Below are 14154 nucleotides of genomic sequence, written 5' to 3'. Positions count from 1 at the left end.
TGATCCTTGTGTATTGAAATTTTTGGAAACATTTTGAAATTTAAAACTATAGAAGATCTCAAATTTAAAAAAATTTTGTTTAAGACCTATGAAATACTTCAATAAATGACATACCCATTACTATTAAAAATTTTCAACTGTATTCCAATAATTACTTATTATCCAAAATGATCACACTCACCGACTCACCGCCAATATGTCAAGCAATAAAATATATAGTATATAATTATATATGATTTATTAAATATTTACAAATTTAACCATAAATTTTTTTCTCGAATCAATACCGTAAATGAATCATGTACGGCGATGCAATTTATGTATGAAATTTTGGGAATAATTTCCAACTCTTTATACAATTGCAATATTTATTCATTTTATTTATAGCACAAGTAATATGTTTTCCTCATATACTGAAATTTTTACATATTATAATTCAAACATATCAGAAACATGTACATATAAATCGGCTAGCTTCGATCCATATACATATGCACATATTCCCATTTATGAGAATTCCTTACAAAAAATCTATAATTTTCCAAAAAAAAAAAAATTTTTTTCCCAGTGAAATAAATGTTTTTCTACTAAAAATGTTCATTTATATTTATTAACACATTTCTTGTAATTTCTACCATTAACTTCTTATATCCTTATTATCCTTTTTTCCATTTATTCATATATCCATGTATTTATACTCTAATATAACACTGATATTATATAGTTTATGAAATAATAAGCAATTTAGTAATTTAAACCATTTTATTTGCATACATACACATGTACACCTTCTACATATTATGTATAGCCAAAAACAATATATTCATATAACATTCGAGAATATATTTTTAATATATAACATAGGTATGTCCATATAAATATATGTACAAATGTATGTATGCAATGTATATAATGAGAGCACTTATTTAATAATATATATATACATAATATAATATGAAGGCCATGAAAATTTTCTTATGTCAAAATATTATCAGTAATCGTTTTCATTTTATGAGAATTTGGTAATTTTCATATAAATTTGTGAATTAAAATAAAATTATAGAGAGAAAATAAAAAAAAATATGTATGTGAATTGTATATAATATACGTATATGTAGATGAGATCAAAATCAACAATATAAAGTTTTTGTATATTTTTTTTTTTGGTAAAAATTTTTGGAAATATTTTTTTATATGTTTACTCATAATAACATAATGGGTATAACAAAAATTATATACCATTATAATATAATACTCACCCTTTTTATATTTTATTTCAAATATATGCTAACATTATATGTACTCATATTCATACATACATATAAATAGAATTAGATAATTTAATCGAACACAATAATAATATCAACAGAATAAGTAAGCAAAAATATGTACATATATTAAAAATATTGAGGGAAATGAACTAAATTTAATATTATTTGAGAAGATAATATTAAAAGATTGAATTTTTAACTATAATATATATATACATATACATGTACATATTATGTAGTCTACCAAAATAATAATAAAAATTTTTATAATATTAGTTTTCTTTAATATTATTTGAACCGATACTTGTATACACAAAGCCAATTTAATTCGATATGCATATTTATTTTGATTTTTATCATTAATATAATGTAAAAACACGTATATATATAATGATATTTTCTTGTATATTTTATATATTTATTCTTATTCTAATACGTATATATACAGGTTGTATCGAAATTGAAATTTATATTAGATAATGTTAAGTATATTAATGTTAGAGGGTATATTAGGCATAGTTTATTCGTCATATTCACTGGAATATCGATACAGCTTAAAATATATGAAGAAATTGTATTGTAAAATACAAGAAATTTTATTTGCCTTTGCAAACTGTTCTACATTTTGCTTTAGTTCAATAAGCTGTCAAAATTTGTGATAAATTGTTTCCTTTATTTTTAAATTTCTATTGGAATAATAGTACATTGAAACATTCCGTCAATTAGAATTTTATCAGCCTAATCGTGCACCTTGCTATATTTTACTCACTTTTTATTTACTTTCAAATCAGAACTCTCAGTATTTGCTAATCGATATTTCAACAGTTTTTCTAATAGAATTTATGCACTCTTTTTCAAATTATCCACTAAACGTCTTACCATCAAAAACAAAGTTTCAAACAAAATTTTGTATACATTTTAGAAAAAAAACAAAATACGAAATACGGAATAATACTTCACACTCGAAAATTCTTCTCATTTGCCGAATGATATAGCTAGATAGACGATCAGGTCCTATTTATGCTGTACATTGGGCAGTATAGTATTACTGTAATTGCAATGATTGGTTATATTAAGTTCTTTAAATGAAAATGCTCTTTCCAACAACTTTGGCAGTGCAACTGTATACAACTTGTTACACTAATTTACTTTAGTATCGCTAGTATATGTTCTTCCGCATTACAGAATCAACACAATGTGGTCTGTTACAGTGAATCGTTAGAACATTAGTTATTGTCCGCCTAATTTCCTTATATTTTAATTAAATTAGCACAATAATAATAAAATAATTAAAGGCTATTATTTAATAAACATTTTGAATAATTCACTTTTAACCAATAGAGTTGGTATTGAGATTGATTTACCGCAATTATCCTTAATATATTCTCAGTATATTATGCACAATACTTTTCGAATCACAATATTTATAATAATGCAATTTTCGATGGTAAGCCAATTTTTATTTCCCATTAATTCACATAAATTACATATTTAAAAAATATTTATAACAGAATATAACGACTATATAAAATAATGTTAATCATTTTATTTTTGTATCCATAATACAAAAGGAATTCATTTCCTAATGAAGAACATTTTTCGGTTTCTCCTATTCATATACCGTCTATATAATTGTAATCAGAAAGCAAATCGAAAATGAATTGATGATAGCTAGTATGATAGTAAAGTCGAAAAATTTTATGATGACAAAACCAAAAAAAAAAATATAATTTTATTATCCTTTTTATGACAATTTTTCTTTTTTTTCCCATTTCTATTCTCATTTTTGGTTTTATATAAAAATAATTGTATTTGAATGGAAATTAGTAGTTTTCAAATTAAAATGGAAATATAAAAATAACAAGGACACGCAGAAACGAAGCAAAATTAGAATTCAATCCCATGAAATTATAATAAATTAGAATTGGATTTGATTGCAAAAATTAAATTTTCCTTTTTTCTTTTATGATGAAAATTGACCATTAAATTTTGATTACTCAAATAATTCTCATTCTTTCAGAAATATCATGAAATGAAACATAAAACTCTTAAAACATTTCCACTGGTTTGTAAAATAAATGGGGAATTGTTTATTATTGCATATACAGATTTAATGTACTAGTGTTATACAATATTATTGAACAGTATACTCGTATAATTGCTATCACATTCAAGTGAAAATTGAGTATTAATTGGTATTACCAAATAAAAAAATATTGCAGCATGTTCTCTTTTATTTTACTTGTCACAATAATCGATTTATTATAATTTTCATTTCTCATAACAGTAAAATTAATAAATGACCTTTAATAATTTGCATGGTTTTACGCTTTCAATTTGATATTATAAATTGGAACACAAGTCAATGTTATTAATTGATTCGTACATGCATGATTGTATATGATGGGAGAGAATGAGAGAAAATATTTTGTTTGTGTCTGATGTGTGAGAATATTCAAATTGTATTTGTCAAAGAAAAATAAATCTGAAATTTTTTAAAAAATTCAAAAAAAAAAATTTATTCGTACAACTACTTTTAATCTGATTTGAATTTTAAAGAAAATTAAAATAGCAGTTCGATAATTGCTGGTTGTAGAAAAATCTGTGGTACCTATGAACTACGTAAGTCATTGTTTTGTGAAAGGTCTATTTACTCACATTTTAACAGGTAAATGATGTACTTACTGCTAATAGCTATAATAGCGTCTGCTGTAAAATTATTAGGCATAAAAATCATGATTATAACCTCACATGCTGTCCTATCTGTATATAAGGTAGACATATGGTATACCTGGCTTAAACTAAAAGCAAACACGTGTCAAAACCAGAAATTATATAATTTGAACTAAATAAACATACATAATCTTCGTTTTTGTAAAATTAAGAGAGAAGGTAATTAGCTTTTCGACTTTTGGACTAATTATGAATTCATCATAAAAAAAAAACTCTTAAATTTTATAGATATTTTTTTTAAATGACATTAATGAACTAAAAAATAACAATTGAAGACAGGAGTGAATGAAGGTGTCAACTACAATTTTTGAAGTTTCGGGTAAATCAAAGCATAATTGAAAAATGTGACACAACACCCATTAAAGACAAGTTATCTCTTAAACTGAGTTGTTTTTTGAAAAACGGATTTTTGCATATGAAAGATAAACATATAAAACTTCTATTTATACAATAAACCCATTTTCGTAAATATTGTAAATGACACCTTCATTCACTCGTGTCTTCAATTGTTGACTAAATAGGGTAACTTTTAAATAATAAGCCTGGAACAAATCCTATATTGTACGTCAAACAAATAATTGAATAACAAGATACCTTTTTGTATAGATAAATGGAGCCAGAAATTCCGGTACTTCGGACAAATTGATTGACAGCATAACATCAAAAAAAATTCTGATAAATTTTCAAAAAATTGATTAGGGACAGATACTAAAACAAATGGTGGTCAGATGTTAAACAATAATCATCTTATAGACTGGACTTTTTATTGTTACTTTAAAATTGTAAGTAGTGTAACCTTACAAAATGACTCAAAATTGGCAAAAATTCAATTTTCTAATTAGATACTTCCTTTTTAGAGAGAACATAACCACTTATAACAGGAAAATTACAATTCTAAATTAAAACATTTTAATTTTTGCAATATTTCTTTGTAACAAAGTCCAATGTAAAATTATTTACAAATTACAGGAAATTTAAAATGAATAAAATCTGCAGGATATTAAAATCTTAAGAAAATTTACTAAAGAGAAATTTAAGAAGATACATATATATATATAGATACTTGACCAAGGACTTTAAGGCGCGTGGCGGGAGCTCAACTTACAAAACAAATATTATTTTGTTCATTCGGTATAGGCACTTTTTAAATTCAAAATTTCAAAGTAAATATTTTGTTTTCAGCTTCCCATAGGTCTTTGTCCTTAAATTATAATTGCCCTATAACATTCTTAAATTTTAATAAATTTTGTGTAATGAAAATGTTTAGAAAATTTTCTGTCATGTTCCGAATTCTATAATGTATGATCATATTATTACAAATTCGATTATTATATGCATTCATGTTAAAAAAAAGAAAAAATTTGAGAAAAAGGACACTCTACATGTAATTTTTCTTTGTGTTAATAAAATTTCTTCACTGCAGGACATAAGAATGCCGAATGCTTTCACATTTTCATACATGTATAAAGGAATCCTTTATTCATAATTGATTTTGATTTAAGAAAAGACAAATATTCCTTCTCTTTTGTCCTTCATGATGATTTCTCTGTGTATATATACGAATTGCAAGTGTGGATTGTACAAAGAATCAATAATATATTTTGCTATCTTGCAAATTATAATTAGATTTGTTAAAAGACCCCCTATGATCGGAACTGATCATATTTATCTAGACATTAATATTATGATCGTTTGCCTTTATTTTTCTAATTTCTTTTCAATTTTGTATTGCTCTTGGACCTTTGCCTTTTTTTAAAAAAAATAATAATAAATTTTTATCTTTTTTAACATAGGAAATCTATAATAATTCGGTTCCACTTTAATTAGATTAAAGTGTCGCATGGCATAATATAATACAAGTCAAAAAAATTTTTTTCGACTTGACTTGAAACAAACCAAAAACGTGCCACTTTTGCAAATATTATAATTTATTTTTTGTTTAAAAATCATCCCCGATTTTTCATTATTATTCTTCCTTTCTTTTTTGATTTGAAGGGTTCATTCATTGTCCTTCTTATTTAGTAAAGAGGGAATAATTGATACTTTGTGATGATAAAAATGAATTTTTTTTTTGTTCAATATTTTTGTTTTGGCTTATTGAAGATAAAACAAAAACAAAAACGGTTAACCTTCAATTATTTATGATAGTTAATGATTTATTTAACAATGTACAACAATTAAATCAATTATATTATTAGCAAGGTTAAAATGCAAGTACATTTGTGATGGAAACATTTAAATGCTATAGTAGAATACAAGTACACTAGTAATGGCGATCTTTCAGAACGTTTTCTTTCTATAGTATAAAAATTAATTCAAAAATTTAGGAAAATTAGGTACAAAATCAGAATTAAAAAAATTTTTTTAATTCTCTTTCATTTCGAAACTACAAGGGATAGAAAATTTATAGTCATAGAAAATTAAGATATCAATGAGCTCTTTCAAAAAAATTTTTACCGAAGCTCACGTCTTTCATACACCAGATAATAAGACTAAACTATATATCAAATTTTCTTAAAATCCCTGTGTCTCGAAAACCTATTCTCTAAACGATGGTATATACTAATCACTGGAACACCCTGTATTACCATAAAAACTGCTTATTTAAATCTGAATATTGGGATTGACGGACGTCCACAAAAAAAAAAAAAATTTATTTTATTACGAACACTTTGGCCTTCTTTTCACTTCAAACTCTTCTTTATTTTTATATCCTAAATTTATCAGATAAAAAAAATATTTGCGATACTTTGAATAAAAAGTTTCTTCAAGTCAATTCAAAAAATTTGTAAATTAAAAGTACCTATTAACTTTTTCCTATTAGAATTTTCCGAGATACTCTCACCAAATTTTAGTCCAGAAAAAAATTTTGGTATAGCTTACCCTGAATTTTCATTATAGATTAAAATTGGCCGAAAATGGAGTTATGGAGTTAACTCTATATGAGAGTTGGCCTGAATTAATTTTTCCTAAAATTCACTTTATGGTCCTTTAGTACGATAAATACATCCGAAATTCAAATTTTCTCTCCAATTCTGTTATACAAATTTATAACAATTCAATAAGACTTAAACCACAGTCCAGTGATCAGTCGGAAACTATATTTATAATGTAACTTTAACACTTCCTATATTTTCAATTTCAATTAAAATTGCACTTTACTTCTTCATCATATTCTTCTACAGTTACTTTGCGTGAAATATTTAACAGCCTCATCTCCCTTTCCTTTATTTCTTATATTGACTTTTCCTTTTTTTATATTTTCATAATCATTATAAAAAAAAAATCATATCATTTTTTATTATCCTTAATTTTTTTTTTGCTTTTATTTTTTTTTTTTTTGGTAGCAGAAAAATCATAATCCTTTTTGCGCTCATATTTTTATTATGCGTGTACTGATTTAAATCAATTTAACAAGGGTAAACAAGTTATTATGCAACCCTTGGAATTATTTTTCTTGTTTTTTTTTAATAAAATTACATAGATACAAGAAAAAATTAATAATATTTCACACTTTGTGATTTTTAATCTATGGTGCAATAAAACCCCCTCTCTATTCTATACCATGGTATCGAAGAGCACCAGGATCATACAATAAAAAATATGTTTTTGAATTATTTCGCCCTCTTGTTTTTCCTTAAGTCAAAATAATATGCTTTTTGCAAGGATAATCATTAAATTATTTTTATAAGGATCATCACCAATGTTATGACAATTATGAAAATATTAAATAAAAATTTTATACACATTTATAAATGAAGGAGAAGAGGCGAAGAATTTTATTAAATTTTTTTTAATGTTGTAATTTGAAAAAAAAAAAATCAAATTTTTTTCTTTTTTATTAAATCTTCGGATCATTATGCCATATGCTTTAGAAAAGTAAATAGTATATGATTGCCATTTCAAGTGTGGAAATTTTAAATTGAGTTTATAATGACACGGGTATGTAAATTTTATTCAATATTTGATGTAATTGAAGAGTGTATTTAGAAAATGATTTGAAAATAGATTAAAGTTGCTGTTTGAGTATGGTTTTTGTTTTTTTTTTGGAATTTTAGAGCAAATTATACAATAGGGTCTATTTAATATTTTATTTAAAACAATTTAATTCATTTGAACTGCCTCGAAGTGCTTTCAATAGTAATTCGTAAGATCAAATAAAACTATTGTTGCCTATTTATTGAGTTTGTTTATTTGTCTTTTCATTTGATCTCATTTCAAAGAGACAGGAAATTCAAAACGATAAGAGAAAATGATCAATTCCGAAAAAAATGGAATTAATTCTATGATTAAGATCGCAAAAATGGATTTTCAACTCATTCTTCTAGTTTTAATAAAACTCATTATTTTCGTATACTATTTGCAACAAAAATTTCATGAGTAAGGTAAATGCCTGCAAAAACAGTGATAGCAGTAGTAACAGTAATAAATAAAAGTTAATTACTCTTTAATTTAAAAAAGAGAGCCGTATGTTTATTGTAATCATTTCTCTTTTTTTTTTTTTTGAGTGTTCTTTCAAATAAATTTCAAATTGTCTTCATATAAGGTAAAGATTTTTTGAGAAAATTCTTGGCGTGTGTAATGTTTGAATAATTGCGGGACGGTCAACCGGTCAAAATACAATTAATTATAAGAGTTCAATCATAATAATTCAATAATCATAATTTAATTGCTTATGCAATATAATTTTATGAAAATTATTTAAACACGCAGTAATTAAAGGAAGCGTCTGTCACAGCATTGAATTTCATTGTGCATAAGTAATCAAGCATACTGTAGACTCTATTTGTTATATTGTATAGACTACGTAATGAATTTTGTAATATATTATAACATTATACTGTGGTAGCTATAAATGCATTAATTGCATATTCATGTAATTTTCGGTAATCTAAATATTGAGTTGCTAGTGAATTGGGGAAAAAAATTTAAAGTAATCAGGATGCTGGTTATGCATTAACGGTCAAAATATTTTGTGAAATTACAAAATTTCAAATATTATTTTGCCAAATTGTACGATATTTTATATTCACCTGCAATTGTTGTATTTTTGGCATATTCGAATTATTTTTACCTTTAAAATTTTGAAATTTTTATTTTACTATTTTCAATAAATATACTATCAACGCCTTTAACTTTTAAAATTCCGGAAATTCCAAGAATTCAACATATGCCATTTCATTTTTCATCGTTCTATATATACATACATTTTATTCTATAAACAATAATGTCCATCCTGCTGGTTAACTTTTTAATGATGTCCAATTTTAAAGTCAATTATTATAATTTACCTTAATAAAATTTATTATTCTATATCTTGTATTATATCTAAAATATTCATATATACCTAGCATGTATAAGAATAAAGTAGGCCTGATTATACCTGATTTAGCCTTATTATAAAATAAGGCATAATTTTATTAGTAAATCTTAGTAATCATTTAAACAACCAATCATTAATGTTATTGTATGCAACTACATATATATATATTAAGCCCATAAATTTTTAGAAATCAGGTCAAATATTTTTGTAAAATATTAAAATTTTCTAAAATCATATATAGGTATAACAATAGACAGGTATAACAGAATACATATTAAATTGCATTACTATGTAGTATAGACAGAAAATACTTACTGTATTTATATTTTGAAGTAAATTTCGCGAAATTTAAATAAGTTTTTAAGAAGAGAAATGTTATTAGTCCAGCACATTTCGATTTTATATTAAGGTATATAGAGTCATTTAAATTATGTTCAAAAAATGATTTTGAATTGATATTTTTTTCTGGAGTGTAATCTAGTTACGACTTAAATTAGTCTTATTACCATAGAATTTACCAAACTAATATTAAATATAAAAAATTTTTCAACCCTTTCATATAACATAATCTTAAAAAAGTATTCTCAGCAATTCTCAGAGATATTAAGAGTTCAAATGAAATAATTACGGGCAAAAGCCGTATAATAGCATTCCTAATTTTCGGTTTTGAGTCGGAATGCTATAAGATATTAATTGAACAGTTTACCAAATTGCTCTTAATTCTCTCAACTTTCTTAAATTTAATAATATGGTCCAAGTTTAATACAAGTTTTGCGCTATATATAGCTCTATTTGCAATCTTCAATTTAAAATTTTTTTTCTAACTCTTCTCTGACTGCAATTTTCAAAAACAATTCTCAACATTTTTTTTTTTTTAAAGTGAAAATTTTCTTTGTCGGCTTTTAACACAAACATGAAATATAATTGTAAATTTAATTATCATATTAACAAATTCGAAAGAAAAATTTATATACATTTAGAATTAATGTGTTTACTGAAAGGATCGATCCTTTTTAATGAAATTATTACTGCAATTATTGTTATCATAAAAATAAAAAATTCCTAGAAAAATTTCTTAAAATACGAGTATTTATAGATAAATTTAAAGAAAAAAATTTTTAGTTTTTAATTTTTCTTATATTTTAGTTAAAATTGTTGTAATTTATTTTGAAAAATATTAAAAATATTTTTAACAATTTAAGTTGAAATTCATAACTTTAATAGATAAACTGTACTATCATCAAGGTTTTATAGTTTTAAATGTAAAGCAAGATTAAGGATTTCGCTCAAAAATTATTAATATTATAGAACTACTCTAAAAATATACATGCAACACAATTAATGTAAATTAAAATTAAGAAACCAGGATGAATAATTTCTTTTAAAATAATTATGGGAATTAAATTATAGAAATTAACCACTTCATATACTTATAGAAATATACAAAAACTTCCTAAATTGCATTTTATTCTTATACAAAATATGTAATTTTGATTGTATATTTATTGTATATTTAAATAAGGGTCTCCTTAATATATTATTATTATTAAACCCATTACTAATGCCAGGCGTCATATTGTACCAACCAATTTTTACTTTTTTATTTAATTAATATATTAAAAAAATTTACAAATTTTTCGTTGTACTCAGATTCAATAGACCAGCCTAAATTACCAATGCCTAAATCACAGGAAATCCCTGTAAATTTTGTGAAATAATTATGAGCCAATAATTCTATAATATATACGATTGCATTTAATTTCCTAATTATGTCCTTTATGTAATAATATTCCCGAATGCTAAGTTAATTGAATTTTCCTAAGCTTAGTAGAAATTATTTCAATTTAATTTTAAATTAATGATTCTAATACTCGAATTCTTTCTTTTATTCTACTTTGCTCCTAGTGGGAGCATGATATTCTAGAACCATGAACAAGTTTCTTATACGCCATTGAGTTCTTATACTTAGAACTCGAATATCCGTGTGATACTCTACTAATTTTAAAAATTTTCTTTTTATAGCCCTATATCGATCATGAATTCTTAATATTCTGTAAAGTCCAATAAAACATAATTTATAATTTAATTTTTAATTATTTTTATTTTTAGAATTGAATTTCTTTTGTTTTATAATTTCTATTAAGTTTATTTTTTCTGTTTTTTTTTCCCAATTTTTTATATATAAAAACTTAAAATTATAATTAATTATAACAAATATTTAAAACTAATAATTATTTTTATTTTATTTTATTAATAATAAATTCTTACTAAAAATGGCTTTCATTTTGATTTTATTTTATGTACAATTTAATTATATATTTACAATTTTATATTCGTAATTCCATTCGTACTAGTTAAAGTTATTATAACCCTTTTTTTTTAAAATAAAAAAGTTAACGAAAATAATTTTCAATAAAATTTTAAAAACTAATTTATTAAAATATAAAACTACTTGGTATTTATTTTGATAATTATTTAAAAAAATAATAATAATAAAATTTTCCCGTAGGGAAATAATAATTTCAAAAAAAAAAAATGTACTACAGTCGCTTCCTCGCTTCGTTAAAATATAAAAAATCTTTAAATTGTGAGCAAACAAAAAAAAATGGAGAAAACAAAGTCATTATTAAACTATTTTTCATTCATAATTAATTTAATAATTAATTTAGCACCATCACAATATATATATATATATATATATATATATATATATATATAGATTTAATTTGTAATTCTAGTTCTTCATTTCTTCTAACCTAATTCTGTACAGAAAATAATTTAAATAAAAAATATTTTTGTTTTTCCTACTAAAAAAAAATTTTTTTACACAAAATTTTCTAAAAATGGTCATATTTAATTTGTTAATTTAAAAAAAAAGAAAATTAATTAATTTTATGCTTCCGTTTTATAAGGTTTAAAAAGTTTTGGTTTAATGTCAACATCATTTGTTAAACATGTTTGTAAATTATTATTAATTGTCGTACTATTATTATTATTATTCGAATTATTTAAAGATTGTTGATGTTGTTGATTTAATGGTGATGTTCCATTTGTTAAAGATGACAAACTATTATTATTATTATTGTTATGATGTAATAAATGTTGTTGATTTGCTGTCATTAATAAACCAGTACCATTACCACCATTCATCATTGGTGATAATGTTGTTTGATTAATATGTTTTAATGGGCTTAAACTATTATTTAAACGATTTGAATCATGATCAGAACCAGTCGGACTCATTGATAATGTTGAATGTGGTGATGATGATGATTGTATATCATGTGGTGGTGTATGCGGTTTTGGTATACTTAATGGTGTATATCCTTGTGGTATACAACCATTAACGCTAGCATTTAATAAATTTGGATAACCTGTACCATTATTACCATGTAAACCAGAACCTGGTGGTGGTATTGGCATTGGTGCTGCTCTCGGTGGTATATGATATGGTGCATATCTATATGAATTAGCGGTTGCATAATGTGCTGCTGCTGTTGGCATTTGTGCAGCAGCTGCAGCAGCAGCTGCAGCAGCTGGCATCATTTGTGGTGCTAACATTGGATTTGGTGCATATGCATATGGTAAACCGACACTATTTGCAGCTGCTTGTAATATTGATGCTGCAAATGCTGGATCTGAATAAACAGCAGCATATGGCCATGCAACAGCAATACGTTGTCGTTTATCTTTCATACGACGATTTTGAAACCATACTTTTATTGTTGATTCTGGTAAATTTAATTGTGCTGCTAATTCACAACGACGTGGTCTCGATACATAATTTTCTTTATAAAATTCCTTTTCTAAACGTGCCAATTGATCACGTGTAAATGCTGTTCTATATCTACGAACTGATGGATCAGCTGGTATTTGATTATTTAAATTATTCATATTATCTTGATTTGAATGCGGCGATTTTGTATCTGAAAGGAAAATATTAAAATTAATTTAGAATTAATAAAATACGTAAAAATTAATTTAAGGCGCGAATAATAAAATTATGATTCTTTAATTTAAATCACAAAAATATCCAATTTTTTTTTTTTTGAAATTAAAATTTTGCAATCGCGAGTTTTAATTATATTAATCTTTTATTAATTACCTGGTGGAGATGGTGGTGGTGTCTGTGATTTTGTATATTGTGATGGTATTAAATCAACAACAATTTGTTGTTGCTCTCTCTGTTGATGAACTAAAGTTTCCATTGTATAATTCCGAAATCCTTGCATTTTGTTACTATTTTTTTTCACAAGTTCACAATTAATTAATTAAAATAATTTTTTTGTAATATTTCTCTTTTTGTTTATATTCCCAATTATAAAGTTTTAGTTTATTTTTGAATATTTTAAAAATTCACAATAATTAATGCTTTTATTTAAAATGTTTTAAATCACAAAAATAAATTTTGAGTTTGTTTTATATTTAATTCCGAAAGCCGACGGATTTCTGATTTAGAATTCTGTTTTTCACCCGAGAAATTTAATATTTGCAAAATAAATTTTTTTGTCTTAATTTTTCCGAATATTTTCAATGGATTAAAGATGTCAAATATGTTTTAAATAAAATTTTTTTCTTTGTTTTTTTTTGTTTTAAAGAGTATTACTAATATTTTAAGAGAAGATGTTTTACTAACGAGTAAGTAATGATAACTGTGATTATCTCTTCTCATAGAACGGTATTTATACTAACACCATATTGAAAAAGGGAGTGACTCTATTTAAAATACCTTTTCGAAAATTATATTATTTAATATTTTGATAATTGAGAAGAGAAAACAAAAACAGAAAGAACAAACATAGAAGAGAAAAACAAAAAAAATTATCT

The 14154-nt window shown here is 24.0% G+C and overlaps 1 protein-coding gene across 1 annotated transcript; it reads right to left on the bottom strand.

Moving 5' to 3' along the window:
* Positions 1 to 12078: 12078 nt before the first annotated feature.
* On the bottom strand, positions 12079 to 13559 carry LOC129615720 (segmentation protein even-skipped). Its single transcript, XM_055531086.1, has 3 exons — positions 13433 to 13559; positions 12396 to 13253; positions 12079 to 12089 (listed from the first exon to the last, which is right to left on the bottom strand). Exons 1-3 carry the CDS (start codon positions 13557 to 13559, stop codon positions 12079 to 12081), a joined length of 996 nt encoding a protein of 331 aa, XP_055387061.1.
* Between the last annotated feature and the right edge of the window lie 595 nt (positions 13560 to 14154).

Source organism: Condylostylus longicornis, unplaced genomic scaffold, assembly GCF_029603195.1.
Source record: "Condylostylus longicornis isolate FDR11 unplaced genomic scaffold, ASM2960319v2 ptg000145l, whole genome shotgun sequence".
In the NCBI taxonomy this organism is placed as follows: Eukaryota; Metazoa; Arthropoda; class Insecta; order Diptera; family Dolichopodidae; genus Condylostylus; species Condylostylus longicornis.
Note: the sequence above shows the minus strand (reverse complement) of the source record. Positions and strands in the feature narration are given on the sequence as shown.